A 21,598-nucleotide genomic window follows, 5' to 3' on the forward strand; every position below is an offset into this window, starting at 1 on the left:
CAACACTTTCTTCACCTCTGGCTTTATGAGCGCTGTTGGGCCCCAGGCCTTGGGAAAAAAAATCCAGGTTGATGCAAACACAGACCCACCGTTAGTGAAGGAAGAGTTGGTATGTGAAATATTGCAGGAGCTTGACCCCTACAAATCATTGGGCCCTGACAATATCCACCTGAGGGTGTTAAGAGAGCTGGCTGATGTCATTGCAAGGCTGCTCTCCATAACCTTTGAGAAGTCGTGGAGATCAGGGCACATCCCAGAAGACTGGAAGAAGGCTAATGTCAACAGGATTTACAAGAAGGGCTTAAAGGAAGATCCAGGAAATTATAGGCCCATCAGTCTTACTTCAGTCCCTGGGAAAGTTATGAAACGAATCCTCCTGTGGCCTATCATAAGTCAAATGAAACACACAATTGGGAAAAGCCAGCATGGATTCACCAAGGGCAAATCGTGCTTGACAAACCTGATTGCCTTCTATGACCAAGTAACCTGCTTGGTTGATGTGGGGCGAGCTGTGAACGTTGTCTACCTGGATTTCTTCAAGGCTTTTGATATGGTTTCCCACAACGTCCTTCTAGAGAAACTGATGAGTTCGGTCTAGACAAGTGGTCTGTGCAGTGGGTGGGTATCTGGCTGACAGGCTGCACCCAGAGGTTGGTGGTAAATAGCTCCTTTTCAAACCAGCAACCTGTCACAGGTGGGGTCCCCTAGGGATTGATATTGGGCCCAGCACTGTTTAATATCTTCATAAGTGATCTGGATGATGGGATCAAGTGTACCCTGGTGAAGTTTGCTGATGATACTAAACTGAGTGTGGAAGTGGACACTTCAGAAGGGAGAGTCACATGGAGAGCAGAAAGACCTGGATAGGCCGGAAGAGTGGGCTAACAAGAACCTTATGAAGTTCAACAAGGACAAATGTAAGGTCTTTCACCTGGGAAAACATAATCCAGGAGGGCAGCACAGGCTGGGATCTACCCAGCTGGGGAGCAGCTCTGTGGAAAGGGACCTGGGGGTCCTGGTGGACAACAAGCTCAATATGAGTGAACAGTGTGCTGCTGCGGCAAAGCAAGCCAACAGGATGCTCGGTTGCATCAACAAGGGCATCACCAGCAGAGATAAAGAATTATCCCACTCTACTCAGCGCTTGTCAGGCCACACTTGGAATACTGTGTTCAGTTTTGGTCCCTGCTATACAAAAACGATGCAGACAGGCTGGAGAGGGTGCAGAGAAGGGACACAAAGATGATCAAAGGACTGGGGAGCCTGCCATACAAGGAAAGGCTGAGAGAACTGGGTTTGTTCAGCCTTGAGAAAACAAGGCTTAGGGGAGACCTTATCACCATGTTCCAGTATTTAAAGGGAGGCTACAAAGAAGATGGAGACTCCCTTCTTAAAAGGAGTCACATGGAAAAGGCAAGGGGTAATGGGTACAAATTACTCTTGGGGAGATTGCGATTGGACACAAGAGGAATTTTTTTCACGATGAGAACAATCAGCCATTGCAATAATCTCCCCAGGGAAGTGGTGGATTCCCCAACATTGGATAGTTTTAAGATTTGGCTGGACAGGGTGCTGGGCCGTCTTGTCTAGACCGTGCTTTTGCCAAGAAAGGTTGGACTACACGATCCTTGAGGTCCCTTCCAACCTAGTTTCTGTGATTCTATGATGCTATGAATTTATTTCTAGTTCACTTGTCTGTTTTTGAGAGGGTGTGGGGGGGTGTTGTTTGGGTTGTGATTTTTTTTTGCAATCTTTGCACTGTCACTGAAATGATAAATCAAGATGATTTATTATTGGAAGTTCTGCATCCTTACTGAAAGTACTTAATTAAGAGTTACTTTCTGGGGTTTTTTAAATTTTATTTTAATGTTTATTAGCATACTTATGTTAGCAAAAGTTAGGACATTCTCCAAACGTTCACAGAGAATTTTAAAAAGACTTCGGTAATGCTATATTATACTGTTCTTCATATATATAGTTAGGTAGGTTTTGAATAAGGAGGTTTCTTTTATATTCTATCCAATAAGTTTTCATTAATAGTCAAAGTACCAAAAATCTTCCAGTCAGCAGTTATCCTCCTAGCCCCTTTCCTTATGGCTCGAATCGATTAGATTTTACCTTTTTGTTACCCTTCCAGGCATTAGTCATGATCTGAAATGCAAAATGTTTCAATGTAAAATGTTCATAGGGTTACTCAGTCATTTGCTGCTATTTCTGGAAAGTTTATAAGTACTCTGGTAAGGCACATTCGTCTAGCAACATTAAAGCTTCATTAGCTCAAGAGTGAGATAATTTACATTATGAATAGCACATTCGTGCAAAGTTTCATTCTGGCAGCTATATCTGTGATGGCAAGTCATATAGCAAAGTATAAAAGGGTTCTTTTTTCCCCAAACTAGACAAAATACTTGACAAAATATTGTACTTGTCAATTAATTGACAAAATCAATTAATTGATCTTTTTAATTTATTTTATAGTGATTCTGCTTACTGATTTGTAATTCGCTAATATTATATCAGACAGCAGAGTTAGTTTCTTGTAAGTAATAAAAAGATTTTCCATCCAATTTTTAATCTGGGTAGCAAAGCTTACATGTTAACAATGAAAATAACTTTATTGCAAAAGGGAGATTATTATACTATCATTAACTTCCCAAAGTATAACACTTTTAACAAAATTTATAATGTGATGTAGTAAGGCTATACAATTTTCTAAACTTGCCAGGAAAGCTTCATAAACCTCCAAAGAAAGCAAGGAAATGTTTCTTCTCCATTTACCAAAACCAGTGTGCTTAATGGTAATATTGTTTTGTAATTGAAACATATAGAGAAAGGAGACAGAATCCTTCTTTTAATAGTGCTGATATAAAGCTGGAGTAGATTAATTGATTGTCAGCTGTACTTTAAAAATTATACATGATAAGAATTCTCAATTTTGTATGAGCGTAAACTCCCAAGTTCTTGTTTAATTTCATTGCAGTTCAATTTGTACACAAAGCTCTAGAATTCTTTTAATGGACTATGTGTGCACATCTGTCTAAAATTCAGTAAATTTAGTTCTTAAACTGGACCATATGTCACAGAAGCCTGTTTCCCATTAATTTTCTCAGAAATATAGTGGTCATACTGTTAAGGTCATAGTCGGTCGTCCAAACATCTGCAACTTCAGGCAACGCATTTCCTTTTATAAAATTAAAATGCTCCGTCTTACAACTAATATGGCTGTTTGCTTTCACTGCATTTGGGAAGATGTCCCTGAACCTCAGGCTTCTGATGATTAATTTTTTTTAAAAAGTTGGAAAAAATATAAGCTTATAATTAATATATTAAGGCTTTAATGAGAAAAAAAAATAGCAACTTAAAATTCTGGAACTTCCTGCTGAATGCAATGAAAGCAAGCAACCTTTTGTTTGTTGTAAGAACTAACATGATAATTTTATGAAAGCTGTTTAAACAGTTCCATTCTTCTCTGATATTGTTCATTCTGTCCTTTGCATTTATAATAAGAAAACAAAACAGGACTGGAAAAAGGATACGGTAAACTAAATATACAACCTATTTTAATCTTCTCCCCTATGCTATGTTTCATGCCTCTAATCATGTTCACAAAATTCTTCTATGCATGTGTTAGTTTTCATTCATATTTCTTGACAAAAGGTTACCTGAACTTTAGCAGCTCAGTGACCAGTGTCAGTTCAAAACGCATCATTTTATATATCAAGGTGGAATTCTTTTTCTTATATGATTCACTTTGCATTTATTTAATCTACCTGCAGTTTTGTTGCCCAGACATCCAGTCTTGTAAGAATCTTCAGCAATTCTTCAGTCATCCCTTGTTTTTAATATCCTGAATAACTTAGTATTATTAGTCTAATTTTCTCCTTTTTAAGATCATTTCTGAACATGCTGAACAGTTTTGAACATAATAAAGATCTCTGTAGAACACCCAAAATTCCACAGTGAGACTTTTATCGTCTGTTAATTAAGTTTTTATTAATGAAATGTTCTTCCTTGTATTAAAATGATGCTTAGCTTTTTAACAGCCATTTGCAGGGTGAGGTGCAAAATACAAAACTTGCATTTTGAAAACCCAGGTAAACTATATCCAACATATTTCTATGCTTTATGACACCATCGAAGAATTCTAATAGTTTTCTGAGATAGGATTTCATTACAAAAGCCATATCGACACTTCCTCAGTATATTGTATTTCTCTATGCTTCCACTAGTGCTACACTTTCTTACAGTTTTCATAGTGGGCATCCAGTATGCAGTTCCTTAGATCACCATGAAAGACTTAAACAATCTGGTTCCTGAAGTTCACAGGTATCAAGACAGTTTTAAAAGAACAGTTACAGTTACACACAACTTTCAGTTGTTCAGCCATCTCATCTTTTGTATTCATTCAGGGCTCCTGGGTGAGTGCTGTCTAGTTCTGGTGACTTGCTGTTCACCTCGTCTGTATATGTCACCACCCCTATCAATGGCACGTCAGTCTGAGACAGATATTCCAGTGAGTTCCCCAAACTGAAGAATGTTGTGAATGTTAAGTTTACATGGGTGCAAGAGGGAAACAAACAAATCAATGGCAGTGATACATGCAGAAACTCACTAAGCACATTAGAAAACGCACCTTTCAGTTCAGGAATGTCCCGAGTTGCAAACTGGAGAAGTACTTAGAGGAAATATCAGACACTTACCTGGTCCTCACACTCTTCCCTAGGATTCTGCATTTTTGTTCCTGTGAGGAACACAATATCGAGCAAGATGGATCTTTGATTTGACCCAGTAACAGTCACTTTTACATTCTTCTGCCCTTCTCTCCATTAATTTTCATCCCTTTTCGTTTCTGCTCTTAGAAATAGAAGGCTGAATGACACTGAGAAATTTTGCTCATCATTGTTGACTCCATGCAAAGGTGAAACTGGACACAGATTATTGCCTTCCCTTGGGTAATAGGCTAGTACAATACAGGAAGGCCAGTACCATAGAAGCCACTGCAGCCTAGCTCCAGGCGCTGTCTTTTGTACTGTCCTTTGCATCTTTTTGTCAAGTAGAGTATTTAGTGTGATACTAGTATCTAGATGAAACACCTAAAAAAACTGATATATTTTACTTATTTTACAAAGATGCTTGAAGGGTGGAGATTTCTAAAATTTTGGTTTATTTTTTTAAGCACTTTCTTTCTTTGGAAAAATATTCACAATTTTGTTGGATACTTGTATGGTTAGACAAAAGTACTAACTGAGGTCACAATAATTACAAAAGTATTAAAAATGCTGCAGTTCACATTCCTTGTGCCTAAATATACTTTCACTACCTACTGACTCCACATAGGAGGTAGGCTAGGCTGAAAATTATTCCCCTTGACAAATAGATTATTACTCCAAAAGAAACCTGCACACTACACAGGGACATAATCCCAGTGCATTCCAGTAGCTCTAATTTAGGTCCACACTGAGATAAAGTTTTTGCAAAGTAATTGGGATGATAATTTCAGTCAGATAATACTTTAAAATGAAGTTTAAGACTCTGCCTTTAACAATATTCTGATGTCTGGACATCTTTTTTTGTTTTGATCTCTGTGTCAGTACCCATGGTGAAACCTGCAGTATCCAGACAAACAAAATCCTGATATCCCCTCTGTTAGCATATAGTATGCTAACATACACTTAAGTAGAATCATGGAACCATAGAATATCTCAAGCTGGGAGGGACCTATAAGGATCATCGAGTCCAACTCCCTGCTCCTCACAGGACTACCTAAAACTAAACCATATGACCAAGAGCATTGTCCAGATGCTTCTTGAACTCTGACAGGCTTGGTGCTGTGACCACTTCCCTGGGGAGCCTGTTCCAGTGACCGACGACCCTCCCAGTGAAGGACCTTTTCCTAATGTCCAATCTGAACTTCTCCTGACACAGCTTCATTCCACTTGCTCATGTCCTGTTGCTGGTCACCAGAGAGAGGAGATCAGCACCTCCTCCTCCATTACCCGCCTTGAGGAAGTTGTAGACTGCGATGAGGTCACCCCTCAGCCTTCTCTTCTCCAAGATGAGCAAACCAAGTGGCCTCAGCTGCTCCTTGTAAATCTTGCCCTCGAAACCTTTCACCATCTTGGTCGCCCTCCTCTGGACACACTGTAATAGTTTGATGTCCTTCTTATATTGAGGCACCCAAAACTGCACACAGTACTCGACATGGATCTGCAGCAGTGCCGTGTAGAGTGGGACAATCACCTCCTTTGCCCGCTAGTTATGCTGTGCTTGATGCACCCCAGGACACGGTTGGCCCTTTTGGTTGCCAGGGCACACTGTTGACTCATATTCAACTTGCCATCAACCCAAACCCTCAGATCTCTTTCCGCAGGGCTGCTCTCCAGCCTCTTGTCCCCAATTTGTACATATAACCAGGATTACCCCATCCCACGTAGAGAATCCGGCACTTGTTCTTGTTAAATTTCATATGGTTGGTGATTGCCCAGCTCTCTAGTCTATCCAGATCTCTCTGTAAGGCCTCTCTATGCTTGAGGGAGTCCACAACTCCTCCTAGTTTAGTATCATCGGCAAACTTACTTAATGTACATTTGATTCCTGTGTCCAGATCAATTATAAAAATGTTAAAGAGCACTGGCCCTAAAATTGAGCCCTGGGGAACCCCACTGGTGACTGGCCACCAGCCTGAGGTAACCGCATTTACTATAACTCTTTGAGCCTGACCCATCAGCCAATTGCTCACCCAACACTTTATGGACTTGTCTAGCTATGTCATGTATGTTGCATCAGAGAAAAATCCTAACAGGAAAAAAAATGTATCCAACACACAATACTCAGAACTTTTTTTACAAATCTTTTTTTTCCCTAGGAAAATTATGCTCTCTTATAGTAAGACCTGGTCATCATCAGGGACAGTATATAGTTGTACCTGAATACAAAGTAGTCAAAAAGTCCAAAAGATATCCCTATTTATGTGCTAGGAGGTGGACAATTAATGCAAATTGTTTAAAACATAAATAAAGACAATGTAAATACAGTTTTAAACTTTTCTGCTTGAGGAATATTATTGTGAGTGTTGCATCACAATTTCTTTTTCTGGTTCTGGTTTGGGTTCTCAAAGAATATTTTTCTTCTTCAATGTTAAAACAAATATTTGTGCTGATACGTTACTTGTTATTTGACTTTATGATTCTCACCTGTCAAAAGTGATCTTAATGGAATGTCCTGGTCTTGCTTCAATCACCCATTCACAATTAAGTGAGTCCTTATAATATCCTGGCCACCCTGGTGGTAAGATAACACCACTTGATGCTGTCAAATGTCCACCACATGGTGCTGAAAGAAAAAAGCATGTATACTTGTATCATACACAGTATTTCTAATACAATATTATGTATTCAAAGAATTTACAAAAATTGAATTTAAAAGCATAGAAAAATAAGTTTAATGTACAACGGAACTAAATTTTCTACATTATGTTGAGCACTTTGTTTCCTTCAGAGTCATAAGTCCTGCAGTGTATCTTATCATAGCTTATTAGTCTATAGATACCTTAATACAAAGAGCATGGCACTTGATTCTGCCAGCCTTCCTTCTGTTGAAAAGCACATTATCTCATTAAAAAAAAAGTATCATCTTTTTTTTAGTTCTAGTATGATTCCACATTTATTTGGAAATATCAGATAAATTGTTCCAAGTAATTTATAGTTAATTATTTTCATTGTATTGTGCCACCTTTTTGAGTAATCGTTCATCTCAGTGTTACTGATTGTTGTAAATATTCCACTGAATCATAGAACCGTTGAAGTTGGAAGGGACCTCTGGAAATCATCTAGTCCATCCCCTGCTCATTACAGCAGATTGGACAGGAGCATGTCCAGTCAGGATCATACCCTCCCTCTAAAGGCAGACACACCACAGTCTCTCTGGGCTATCTGTTCCAGTGTTTGATCACTCTCGCAGTGAAAGTTTTTTCTTATGTTTACACAGAATTTCTTGTATTTCAGTTTGTGTCCTTTGACTCTTGTCCTGTCACTGGACACCACTGAAAAGAGTCTGGCTCCGTCTTCACACTGTCCCATCAGGTATGTATACACATTCATAAGATCCCGTCTGAGCTGTGAGCCTTTTCTTCAGTCTAGACAACCCCAGTTCTCTCAACTTCTTCCTGTATGACACATGCTGGAAGTCCTTAATCATCTTTGTGAACCTTCACTGGACTCACTGCAGTATGTCCATGTCTCTCCTGTATTGGGGATCCCAGGACTGAACACAGCACTCTAGACGTAGCCTCACCAATGTTGAATAAAGGGGAAGGACCTGTCATTTCCTCTCAGCCCAATTCTCTGGCCTGTCAAGGTCCCTCTGAACAGCAGCACAAGCATATTGTGTATCAGCCACTCCTCCCAGTTTTACATCATCTGCAGACTTGCTTAGAGTGCACTCTGTCCCAGCATTCAGATCATTACTGAAGATCTTAAACAGTATTGGACCCGGTATTGACCCCTGGGGTACACCACTATGGACTAGCCTCCAGTTGGACTTTGTGCCACTGACCACAACTCTATAAGCCCAAGAGTTCAGTCAGTTTTCAGTTCATCTCACTGTTAACTTCTCTAGCCTATACTTCATCAGTTTGTCTATGAGAATCTTACATGATACAGTGTCAAACACCTTACTAAAACTGAGATTAAAAAGTATTCATTACTCTCCCCTCATCCATCAGGCCAGTCATCTCATCGCAGAAGGCTATCAGGTTGGTCAGGCATGATTTCTCCTTCATAAGTCCATGCTGACTACTCCCAATCACCATCTTGTTCTTCATTGTTTGGAAATGGTTTCCAGGAATATTGCTGCATCACCTTTCCCAATGATCGAGGTGAGACCTGTAGTTCCTTGGATCCTCCTTTTTTCCTTTCTTGAAGATAGGAATTTGCTTTCCTCTGGTCCTCAGGAACCTCCCTGGGTTAAATGACCTTCCCAAGATGATTGAGAGTGGCCTTGGCTGGCTTCCTCAGCACTCTTGGGTGCATCCCATCAGGCCTATTCCTGTATGTCAAATTTGTTTAAAAGTTCTCTAACTTGATCCTCCTCCATAAAAGGGAAAAAAGTGTTGCAATAAGGCTATGAAAGTAAGAGGGCTAGACGAGAAGCATTTTTCAGAGCAGGATCAGAGGACTTTGGTGCAGGATTAAACAACAGCAGAAATTACTAACAAATTTTGGGAAACATGAGTCCCTTAAAAAATTAAGCTGTCATAGCACAGGGCTTTGGGATGTTACATTTTACCAAAGGCTATGGAGCAGTCTAAAACAGGAAGGCTTTCAAGGTCAGGTAAATTTATCTTAGTATCATATGTATTACCCTCAAGTAGTCAGTGGTATCATTATCAGCAAATTCCACATTGCAGTGCAGGAAATCTTGTCACTTTTCTTCTGTTCCCCTAAGTAGTGACAAGCAAACCTATTATGCCATATGGAAATGAATAGTAACATGAATTTATGAGTAGCAAATTAATATTCCTAGTTTTGATTCAATGTTTTTAACAAAAAAAATTGAACTCAGAGCGTTTATTTGATTTAATTCATGACTTGCACTTGTCTCTGGGAAGTTTTTCCAGATTTAAGAAAGTGGGAAAAAAAGCAACCCACAAAACATGAAACATACACACTCAGTTCTCTCTGGGGCAAAATGACTGGTCAGGAAAATGGCATTTACATTACATGAGGAAAGTTAATGAAGAATGAAATGTATTCCAGGGTGGTTTTTTAAATTAAATTTTGTCATATTAAAAACAAGAACCAGAAGAGTGTTGATTCTCACCTGATTATAACACATCACTTACTTCATGTATTTCAGGTATTGCTTATAGAGATTGTTAAGTATACAAAGACACAAAGCAGAGCAACAACAACAAAAACCAACAGTTGCTCAGAAATCTCAGACAACTAGGAGCAAACTAAATTATCTCTAAACTAACTTGCAAGGATGCTTAGTTCATACTGTAATCCAAACCCAGAAGCTCCTTCAATTATCAGCTAGAAAGAGAATCCACATCAGAAAGGAACACACACTGAAGGTAACTTGAAAGAATTATACTTCCTTCTATACCAAAACAAACAATAAGCAAAATTTTTTAAAAAAGAGTCTAATAGTTTAATCCTTTCCTCATTAAAACCTAGGTAAACATCCTGCAAGGTTCAAAGAAAGGATAACTGAGCGGTACTTATGTATTGTCTTAAAGAGTCGTTCCTGTATTTGTTTTCTCTATCATTTTTTTTCTCAAAAGTGCTCATCTTGGGTCCTTTATCTATGTGTTTGTGGAAATAAAATTACACAAAGATTACATTGAATACTTTATCAATTGTGTTTAGAGTTTCAAAATGAGAAAACATCTTTTGATGAAGATGCTTTGGAGTGGGCTGGTTTTGCTCTAAACAAAATAACCCTGATCCACTGCATAACTCATTACATGGCTCAATCAGGATAAGAAATCCTGCTAGTACAACATCTAGGTTCACATACACTACTTCTACCAGGCTGCTAACATGTTTTTTCCAGTATCTCTAGATTTTCTTAGAAATGCAGAGTCTTATGAGAACTGACTTGTCAAATTGCCCAAATAACAAAAACCATAAAAGTGATAAGATCTAGATCCTTAAGTTACTGCAACGACACTGAAATTAACGGAGGTGTGAGATTTACACCAATTAGAATGCTTGGATTAGTTTCTTCAAAAAAGTATCATTTAATTGAGTGTCTGACTATATATCTATAGTTTACTAAAAGATACACAATTATTTGAACATTACTTTTAAAAGACACACACTAGTCGTTTATTAAATACATTCCTATGTCTTGCCTTAGGACCCATCACTGTTAAACATCAAGGAACCTCCTTTTCCTTTTTTTTCTCACTGTATTTCATACTAAAAAGAGATTTAGTCCTAAGTATAGCTCATTTTAGTCTGTTTATTCACCTAGGCAAGAACAAGCAAACAAATTTGGAATTTTTGGGGGAATATAATGAGTATTAAACATAGCTCTGATTTTCACTATATTTCTCAGGAAAAAATGTGTTACATACAGAAATTCAGGTATACTTTCATTCTGAGAAAATTATAGGTGCAAATTTTTAAAAAGGACTTTTAAATAGAAACTTTACTTCACTTTTCTATGTGGTAGATAATTATGTTGTTCAGTATGCCAAAACTGTTATAACAGCTGTAACTCACACCCAGTAATGCAGTAATAGTGGTGACAATCAGAACTTCAAAAGAATAGCAACCAGATTTTCAGAATGCTAATTTATTCCAAGAATATAAAAGCAAGCTATCTTATTTCTATTATTGCTCTCTCATTTGACTGGAGGAGTGTTAAAATAAGACAAATGAATAACTTCAGCTAAAGCAGTTTTATTTATGTGCAAAATGTAAAAAGTAAGCTAAATTTAAATAGTTTCATTATTCAAACTGTAGGTTTGAAGTAAAGATTGTGCCCTTACCTTCACAACGTGGGACAGTAGAGCTCCATACTACATTTCCATCTTGCATAATACATGTTATGGATTCAGAGCCTTGGGTCTTCACAAAGCCATCATCACAGTGAAAGGAAACAGAACTTCCCAGAAGGAATCTGTCTCCAAAGCGCCTCCCATTTATAGGAATACCTGGATCATGGCACTCATTCTGACCAAAGGCTGATAAAAACATAGTAATAATAATAGCAATAATAACAACAACAACAATAATAGTAATAATAATAACAACAACAGCAACAACAACCCCTCTAAACTTTATCTCTTTGGTTTTTTTTTTGAGGGGGGGGAATAAACTTTGATAAGTAACAAGATTACAATATAATTGAAAGTATAGAAAACTCCTCGATAAAAAGTCGACATTAAATCCAATGACATTCACGCAGATGCAACATAGTTCAAATTCTGAAACTTTTTAGTTATGTGTGGCTTAGATACACCAGAACACTTTGCTTAAATTTCCCTCTGGACAAAATCCAGCTGTTTGCCTCTAACATAATGAGAAGTATGGTTTCACATTGCAGCTAATCTGGCAGAAATAGAGACTACTGCTAAAAAACTATGACCACTGCCTAGGTCAGACAGAGCAACCTCCCAGTGGGATGCTGAGAGCAGTTTGCCTCCATCTAGCGGGGTGGCAACACAGGGTGCAACTCACAGGGACCCACCTCCATGTGCATGTGTGACCTCACAGGGGGTGTTCTCACCAGTATGTAGATCAGTAAGTTGCAGAGAGCAGCAGTGTGGGTGCATGTAAAGCTAGGGGACCTCTGTCCCTTTCAGGAGGTGTGTGCAAGTGAGGGAACCCACTTCAAGGAAAAGGGGTCAGTGCTTGTAACCCATAAGTCCTGTGAGGGGAAGGTGTGTATGTAAATCTTGGCAGGGCAGGATAAGGACGGATTAGAGAGGAAAGGTATTTACAAATTTATATGTGTTAAGATAAACCAGGTGGCACAAGGAGGCACCAAGTCTGGTCACGGCACCAAGCCTGTCAGAATTCAAGGAGTGTCTGGATGACGCTCTTAGTCAAATGGTTTCATTTTAGGTTATCCTGCAAGGAGCAGGAAGTTGGACTCTATGATCCTTATGGGTCTCTTCCCACTCGAGATATTCTATGGTTCTATGATTCTAAGATTTTGTAAGTGTCTAACATAGTGGTTTATCTGTTGAATTGCTGATATTGATCCTGAATCTACAGTTCACTGATTGTCAGTTATGTTTCATTAATAAATCAATAAACTGTTTTGATCTTGATTTCATTTAAACCATGAGTGGAGAACTTTTTCCCTGCAACACATAGGAGGTCCAGAAGTACTAGCACTTTGGCTGAACTTAAACTAAGCATTTCCAATGAACATGAGGGATTCATAAATCAGGGGCACTCCCATTTGTCATCTCAGTTTCCCACTATGGAGAAATATGTGCTCTTAGATAATTCTAGCACATAAGGCATCCATCAAGCTCAATGGTAACACCTACTCGAATAAGAAAAGTGTGGTGGAAAACTCTTTTGCATAATACCTAGGAGATCAGGACCCTCAGGGACTTTGATCCATGACTATTATACTCCTGACTGCATAATTCTCCAACTTTAAACAGAAATAGTAAAGACTGTCATTATTGCGGTCTGTCTTTACTTTGGTAGAATAGCATATGGAAAAAGGGATCTGAATAATCTCAGACAGAATCAGACCTGAATTCAGGCCTCACATTTTCTGGTAAATCGTTTAATCTCCACAGTCTTAGTTAAGGTGAAGATCTCCCTTTTCTCTTCCTGCCACTTTTCAAAGAAAAGTAATTATCCCTTTCTCTGAAAACAAAGGAACAATTTAGGCATCTAAGACTTAAAAAGGGTTGCAATCCATGAATTCCAGTTTTATGTGGGGCATCTTTCTAAATAATGCAAGGAAACACCTTGGCCCTGAACAAACACTGTTAATTGATTGTCTTAATTGACACAAGATAGGAGTGCAAGATGTGACAAAGACAACTTTATTATCAATAAACTTCTTTAAACTTAGAAGATAATTTCTTCAACTAAAAAGATAATCTCCATATAAGTAATATCTTTGAATGACTAATAAAACTTCTAGGACAGTTAGCAGTCTATGGCAAATGTAATAATGTTTTCTACATTAATTATGATGTTACTAGAGTTTTCAATTGAGAGCACTGGTGAGTAATATACTTTCATATAAACAAAACAATAGGTGGCTATCAATAGCCAGATATTTTTTAGCCTGGTTTCCCAAGCAGGAAATATTTATGCTTTCAGTATTTCTCTATATGTATGTGACTGCTGGGTCCACATTTAACAACTTTTGAACTTGTAGACCAGATGCAACTAAGTTTCGTACATTTGAGAATTGCATATTCAAAGATATTATGTTCTTAAAATTCTTAACAGTATCCAGAGAGAAGAATGATTGTTAAATTAGTGCACTCCTATAGAAAAGACTTCTGCATGAGATCAGCTATGTTCTTAGACACTAGAAAAACCACAGAGGGTAACTATTATGTGTATCCTAAAAAGAAAGAGATCTATATTCTTAGGAGTCTATATTCTTAGATACCACACCATCTAACTGGAAGATAAAATGCAAAAGCAAAGCAGGTTCCCAGAGCTATTTATTTGCAATTATATTCTAGTTGATTTTTATACTTCTATGCTTTTCAGATTAACTTCTCCATATTTGGGATCTAAGCTTAACACCTTTGTGAACTTATTCCTTCTGGTTCCATTGAGAAGTATATTAAGTCATTTGCACTGGATGCTTTGATCTGAAGATCTGGCTTTAGTTACATGCTCTGCATTTATGCACTGTCAACCAAAAAGGCCCTTAAATAATGAAGGGAATTCCTCACCACTATCACAATTAAAATAAATGGTAAAGATGCAGATAAGCTAATTAACATCAGGAAGACAGCTGAAAGCAGTGCAGTTATACAAGCATTACAATTTACTTCTGTGTTCTAAATAAAAACATGTTCTATTTTTTTCATTATTATGAAGAAAGATAGCTTGATTTTAAGACTAGACATAAAATAAAAGCAGAGGTTCTTACTTGTGTAAGTGATATTAAATCCTCTTCCAGTGGTAGAGTGATCTGACTGAAATTCAAGTCTTACTATGTGCCCACTGCTAGCCAACTGAGAAGGGACCTCATTGCCAGAAAAAGTGCCAAGAGGTGGTAAATCTGAAATCCCGTCATCTTTCACTGTAAGGTAGTCAAATTGAGGTTCTACATCAAAGTCGTTGAAAATCAGATGGATTCTGCTTCCTGGCTCTGAGATAATTAACCAAACACAGTTCATGTTGTTTCCGTACTCCTCAGGATAATTTGGAGAAAGAATAATTCCAGATGGTGTGGTGAAGTTGAAGAAACATGAGACTAAAGAAAACAACAATAGATTCTCAAAATACTATCCATAAACATTATAAATGCTGGCTATATATTTTTTATTCTTGCAGAAAAGGATGGTTTTGAAGCCTGGATGTCAAAACTACTACACATGCAACCTGAAAATGTTTAAGACTATCAGGACATTTCTCCAATATAGCATGTCAGCGTTGCATGTTTTTTTTCCCCAAGTGAGACTAAGGGACTGCACCAGGGCCTGCAAGAGATTAGTAGAAGCATGTAGAGAATGCCAAAGAAAGCAAAAGTAATGCCTGATGTGTCCGAATTTGGAAAAATTGGCAGGTTTTTTCTGAAATGAAAATGCAACCTCCAAATTTAAATGTGATTTTTTTTTTCAAAAAGGAATATGTGTGAAAATGTATTTAGCAATCTGAATAATCAAGCATGAGGGCCAGTTTTGTCTGTAGTACACAAAGTTCATGCCGAGGCAAATAATAGTAGAAATATAGATATGCCTCGATCAAGAACTCTTAAAAGAGTATATAGTACAAACTTATTTTACCCCTAGTTTCCCTTCAATAGTGCAGGGCAATTAAACAAAAATGATTCGTAGCTCTCCTCCTTTTTCACTCCTTTGGGCCAATTTTCATCAAGACAATTCCTAATTGATTTCAGAGTAATGAGCATGTGGCTGGTACTTTAGTGAGAAGTACAGTACATTCAGAAAGAGGAAGCCTCATTGCATATAATTAACACAAAGGATAACCATTACTCAGGTCTTTAAATGTGTCAAACTGAACTCAATGTTTGTAAATAGATATTGTAAGTTTAGGTTCCATTATTTTTTACAGGGCACATCCACATCAGACAGTGGAGCACAGTAAAATATTATTCCACACTATTGCCAACAGAAACTAATATATCAACCCAATGCAATACAGCACCACAAAGAAATGCAACTTCTGTCTTCAAAGGCAATTGCAGCGGTACTGTCTCCATGCCCAGGCCTTACGTGCTTAGACACATTTCAGCATTGCATGGGCATATAGAGACTTCTTCCAGTCCAGAGCAAGCTTATTCAGCTTGGTAAGTCCTGTACCAACACAGCTGCAAAATACATATATGTCCAAGGAGAACAGGACACCTCACTAAGGTTGTTTTGAAAATCCAGCACTGAATTATAAGACTCTTTATAGGAAAAGGTAATGCAGTCTGGAGAACTGAAGTGCCTAATATGCCTGTGTACTAGAAAGATTTACTCTACCATAGAAGAAGAAGAAAAAAGAAAAGTAAAAAAAAAAATCTTCTCTATTTAAATCCATCTGTAAGCTTACCTTCAAACATATTTTATCTTTTATAACAAAATTCACAACTAATCATCTTACCTACCTTTTTTCCATGTTGGATATCCTTATATTCCTTATATTCATTTTCATGCTTTATTAGGATATCAGAAAAAAAAGCCAATCTTTTCTTACATGGATCTGCAGACTGCACTTTGCACTGCCAGAATCAATGTGTATGTGCCACAGAGTCCTTTTGAACACTTATATGCTATTAGAATTTGCTCATTTAGAGTCTAATTCAACACACATTTACATTAAGAGTGTTAAATGGTTCAATCAAATACAAAATGAGGGGAAAGAACATTCTAAAACAGTCCTACGTGATGTTCCCCATAAATGAGCTACTATTGAGCCAACTAAAAAAACCCATGTGACTGAAAAAGTCTTCAAGGTCTTTTGAAATGTTTTCCTGCTGGCTAGTCACAAATGCTAAGAAAAGCAAGAGGCTAAGGTCAGAAAAATAATACAGAAAAAAAAAATCTTACAAACACAGCTGGGTTTGTTGCCAGACCACTGGTTGTTTTGTTGACATGTAATCGTTCTCTCTCCCACCAGTTCAAAAGCTGCTTGACATTCAAAGGTAAGTGTGTCTCCATGCAGAAAACTGCTGCCAGTCCTTTTTCCGTATGATGGAATTCCAGGGTCTCCACATCCTCCTTTCTCAATTTCTGAATATCAAAAAATTCAAACACAATAATAAGGAAAATATATTTGCAAGCAATTTATATGTCAGTATCAGAAGTGCATTCAAAATATTTGGCATTATGCCTTAAACTAATATTTACAGCTGAATGTGAACTAGAGGTAAATGCTGTAAAACCGCCTCTAAGATGACTTAGGATTTAGTCTTTTCACAAGCTAATAGCTTCCATATCTGCATTGCTGAAGATAACAAAATACTCCTGTTTAACTCCATGGCTGCACTGAATTACAGCATGTCTGAAGGTAAAATTATAAAGCCATAGATAAGTCTCCATTCTAACCATGGAGACATACCATGTGTAGATCCTATTTCTGGTAATGAAGTACTAGTAATAAAGAATCTATCGTAACTCTCACATCTGCAATTCCATTTATAAGGCTATTAGCAATATGAATAAAAAAATATAAATTAGAGTCAATGAATTTCATTTTAAGCACTAAAATATAATAAAAACAAAACTGAGGAATTATTTCTTAATCTCATACTTCAAATTAGAGCCACATTTTTGCCAGCCGCGTTCAGCTACACTGTGAAGAGATTAACATTTTGGATTATACATCCTAGATATTCTCTAGGATATTTGCTATTTAAATTTGTAGATACTGAATGTACATATACAAGACAAGAATATGAAAAAAACCCAAGTCTTATGAAATTTATGAATAACAAGAATATTAGGAAAAGAAATGTAAATATTAATTGCCTGTGATAGAAATGCAGAATCATCTTACAAATCACTACACACTTGGCTGTCCGTCAAAAATGAAGGCTCCATTTCTTTGCCATTAAATTTAAAGCAGTTTTTCTATTAATTTCCATTTGAGCAACAAAAATAAAAACAAAGCATTTCTGGTTCTATAAACTGTTGCTACATCTGTAGTAAAATGACATAAAACTAATTCAAATGAAATCAGTGATAAAATTCTTGTTATTTAAATGTTTCCTGGTTCAGTCCAAGATATGAAATCTGAAACATTCAGGATAACAAGAAAATTCAACTCACTGGATAGTATTAAATATTAATATAATTTAACACTACTAAAAATGTCTGCTGTCAAATATTGTTAAATCTACTAATGTTAAATCCTGGCAGAACTGTGTATCTTGACACAATAACTCCAACAGAAATTTTAAGATGCAGGATGGTGTTATTTTATATGTGAAGTCAATCCACTACGTTTACTTCCTTAAAGTAGCTGTGAATAGATTTTTGACAGTCATGTTCGGAAAGGTATGCCACATATTTCACAAAAGAACAGGTTATTCATCAGGATAAAAAGAGGTATAAATTTTTTTCTCGGTAATCTTAAAATCAAACTTTGAAGAGAAAATTAGGAGTAACTATTCCATCTATGAATTCAAAGCAGTTCCAGTCAGTTGTTTTATTTAAATAATTTGTCTTACCAGAAAGCTAGAATGGATCAAACGAATGAAAACATCCTCCAAACAGTTCAGTACACAAATATAGTAAAACACCAGTAAAGCAATGTCATAAATAATATTCATAAATAAGGATTCAAAATTATATGTATTTACAAATGCTTTAATGTAGTTTCACCTGCCTGCTCCTACTGAGACATTGATTCCTACTGCCACAGTGGAGCACTGGAAACCTGTGTGTTCCCAGCTATCCACAGCTCCACATCCTACATGAAAATGTGCATGCTATATCTAATCTAGCATGTGAGAATGATCATAAACACTCTATCAAAAAACTTGTTGTGTCTCGAAGATCAGAGCAATACTGTTTCAGGCAGGAGTGTCAGGAGGCAAACTATCTGCAAGGTTTTGCAAAGGCATTGCTGAAGATTTATCCCTTAAAAGAAAGCAACAAGTGTTTCTTTCCGTGGTCTGCAGAGGAAGCATCAAAATATCTTTAATTAATTAATTTACTAAAATAGAAGGCAGATCAGGATCCTTTCTAAATCTCAGGAGATACACCAAGTCCTAGGAGAAGGTTATGGATCAATGAACCAAAACTTTTAACAGAAATTACCGTGAATTAAGCTTTCTGGCAGGTTGAAGGAATTTTTGTAGGAAACTAGTACAGTATGTCTTTAGTCAGAACTGAGTTCTTATTGAGGAAGGCAAGAATGCAGGATAAACTTTACAGAATAAGTGAATACTTTATGCTTCTTAATACATCACCCTTCATCCAAGAATGCCCAGTTTTACATGGGGTGGAGACATAACTTGGATTTTTAAATATCTGATTTGCAAGCACAAACAAGCAGTTAAAACTATAAAAACTAATTTCAGGTCAAATATTTTTTAAAATACTTTTATTCTTTGGAAAAATAAAGGTTAAATAAAATATGTCTCAAAAATATTTTAATGATGAATTTTACATTCTCTCTTAAAATCCATTAGAAGGAATTTTTAAATCAAATTATTTTACATTGAAAAGCCAAATAACTAATAAAAATGTTGAAATGAAATGTATTAACTTTATTTCTATCTCAGCTTTCAGGGTTTGTGCTTGTTTGTTCAACATAAAAAAAATTCAGTAAATGTCACAAATTTATGAAACACTTCTGAGGATGTCTTATTTGCATTTTGACAATAAAAAGTTTGAAAAATTCCATCAAGCTCTAGAAATATACATCTTCACAAATCTTAAAGTGCAGACTATTTATCCTTAAAAGAAAAAGTACTCTAGACAAAACCAAGTTATTCAGGTTGACAGAAAGCACCCATTTAATTTCAATGGCTAGCATTCACTTTGGTCTTCAAGTTTCACATAAATTTCCTGGTATGAAGATTTACTATAACATGCATATCATATTATTCTTACTGATATTACATTACAGGTCTACTGTCTGTCCTGGTTTAGCCTCAGTTGGCAACTAAGCACCACACAGCTGCTCACTCACTCCCCTCCCCGGTAGGATGGGGGAGAGAATCTGAAGAGCAAAAGTAAGAAAACTCATGGTTTGAGATAAGAACAGTTTAACAAATGCAGTATTATAATAATAATAATAAAAAATTGTAATGAAAAGGAAAACAACAAGAGAGAGAGAGCGGAACGAATCCCAAGAAAAAAAAGTGATGCAACCACTCACCATTCGCCAACCAGTGCCCAGCCAGTCCCCGAGCAGCAGTCACTGCCCCCAGCCAACTCCCCCCAGTTTCTATACTGAGCATGACGTCATAAGGTATGGAATGGCCCTTTGCCAGTTGGGATCAGTTGCCTTGGCTGTGCCCCTTCCCAACTTCTTGTGCATCTGGCAGAGCATGGCAAGCTGAATAGTCCTTGACTAGTGTAAGCACTAGTTAGCAACAACTAAAACGTCAGTGTGCTATCGACATTATTCTCATGCTAAATCCAAAACACAGCACTATGTCAGCTGCTAGAAAGAAAATTAACTCTATCCCAGCCAAAACCAGGACAGTATCACCAGAACACCCCTTTATTCTACACCATCTACATCATGCCCAAGTCCTACTCTTTCCAGTACATTCCAATTAATCACCACCACTTTCCCTGTCTTTTGATATATATACACAGATATCATTCCCTTAGTCTATGGGCCATCCCTCTAAAATATCTGTTGAGTTCATTTAGTCCATGACTTTGGGCTCCATCTGTCATAACAGTCTTTCAGGGCAAGAGAGATGGTGTGTGGTGTTGGGATTGTTGCATGCTGAAGCCAGTTCTGGTTCCATCACTGCTGCGCTTTGCTCGGTTTCATCAAAATTCATTCTTCACTAATCTGGACGATTCTTACTGTAATATCATTGATACGGCATATAGCAACCATAAATGTGATGACATACAGTATTATATAGCAATTAACATCATACCAGTCAGTTCCTTGGCTATTCTCACCCAAAATCAAATCCCCTTGAGGTACACAGAGGACTTCCCCATCCTCCCACATCACCCACCAAGTGCACCCAGGTCCTTGAGCAAAAGCAATCCCACAGATGGGTCTGCCCTTGCCCGAGGCGGGAGGAACGCAGACTGTCTTCCCCAGCATATTTTTTATGTGCACTACAGAGATGTTATCTCCCTCAACAGTACATAAAAGTTTTGATTGGTGTTGTGGTTTAGCCCCAGCCGGCAACTGAGCACCACGCAGCCGCTCGCTCACTCCCCCTCGGTGGGATGGGGGAGAGAATCAGAAGAGCAAAAGTAAGAAAACTTGAGGGTTGAGATAAAAACAGTTTAATAGGTAAAGCAAAAGCCACGCACGCAAGCGAAGCAAAGCAAGGAATTCATTCACTACTTCCCATGGGCAGGCAGGTGTTCAGCCATCTCCAGAAAAGCAGGGCTCCATCACACGTAATGGTTACTTGGGAAGACAAACGCCATCACTCCGAATGTCCCCCCTTTCCTTCTTCTTCCCCAGCTTTATATACTGAGCATGACATCATGTGGTATGGAATAGCCCTTTGGTCAGTTTGGATCAACTATCCTGGCTGTGTCCCCTCCCAGCTTCTTCTGCACCTGGCAGAGCACGGGAAGCTGAAAAGTCCTTGACTAGTACAGCAGCAACTAAAACATCTCTGTATTATCAACACTGTCTTCAGCACAAATCCAAAACATAGCCCCATACCAGCCACTACGAAGAAAATTAACTCTGTCTCAGCTGAAACCAGGACAATTGGGCAGGGCCAGCTTGATTGGCAGATCCCCTAGTGTTGACTAACC

The 21,598-nt window shown here is 37.6% G+C and overlaps 1 protein-coding gene across 1 annotated transcript in view; it reads right to left on the reverse strand.

Moving 5' to 3' along the window:
* CSMD1 (CUB and Sushi multiple domains 1) overlaps positions 1-21,598 on the reverse strand; it is a 1,314,206-nt gene that overhangs the window by 330,666 nt on the left and 961,942 nt on the right. The window contains exons 13-16 of the mRNA XM_075498045.1: positions 16,727-16,909; positions 14,599-14,925; positions 11,501-11,695; positions 7,194-7,332 (exon numbers count right to left, since the gene is read on the reverse strand). Of these exons, the coding sequence (XP_075354160.1) occupies positions 7,194-7,332; positions 11,501-11,695; positions 14,599-14,925; positions 16,727-16,909 (844 nt within the window). The remainder of the gene's footprint in view (positions 1-7,193; positions 7,333-11,500; positions 11,696-14,598; positions 14,926-16,726; positions 16,910-21,598) is intronic.

Source organism: Mycteria americana, chromosome 3, assembly GCF_035582795.1.
Source record: "Mycteria americana isolate JAX WOST 10 ecotype Jacksonville Zoo and Gardens chromosome 3, USCA_MyAme_1.0, whole genome shotgun sequence".
Taxonomy (NCBI): domain Eukaryota; kingdom Metazoa; phylum Chordata; class Aves; order Ciconiiformes; family Ciconiidae; genus Mycteria; species Mycteria americana.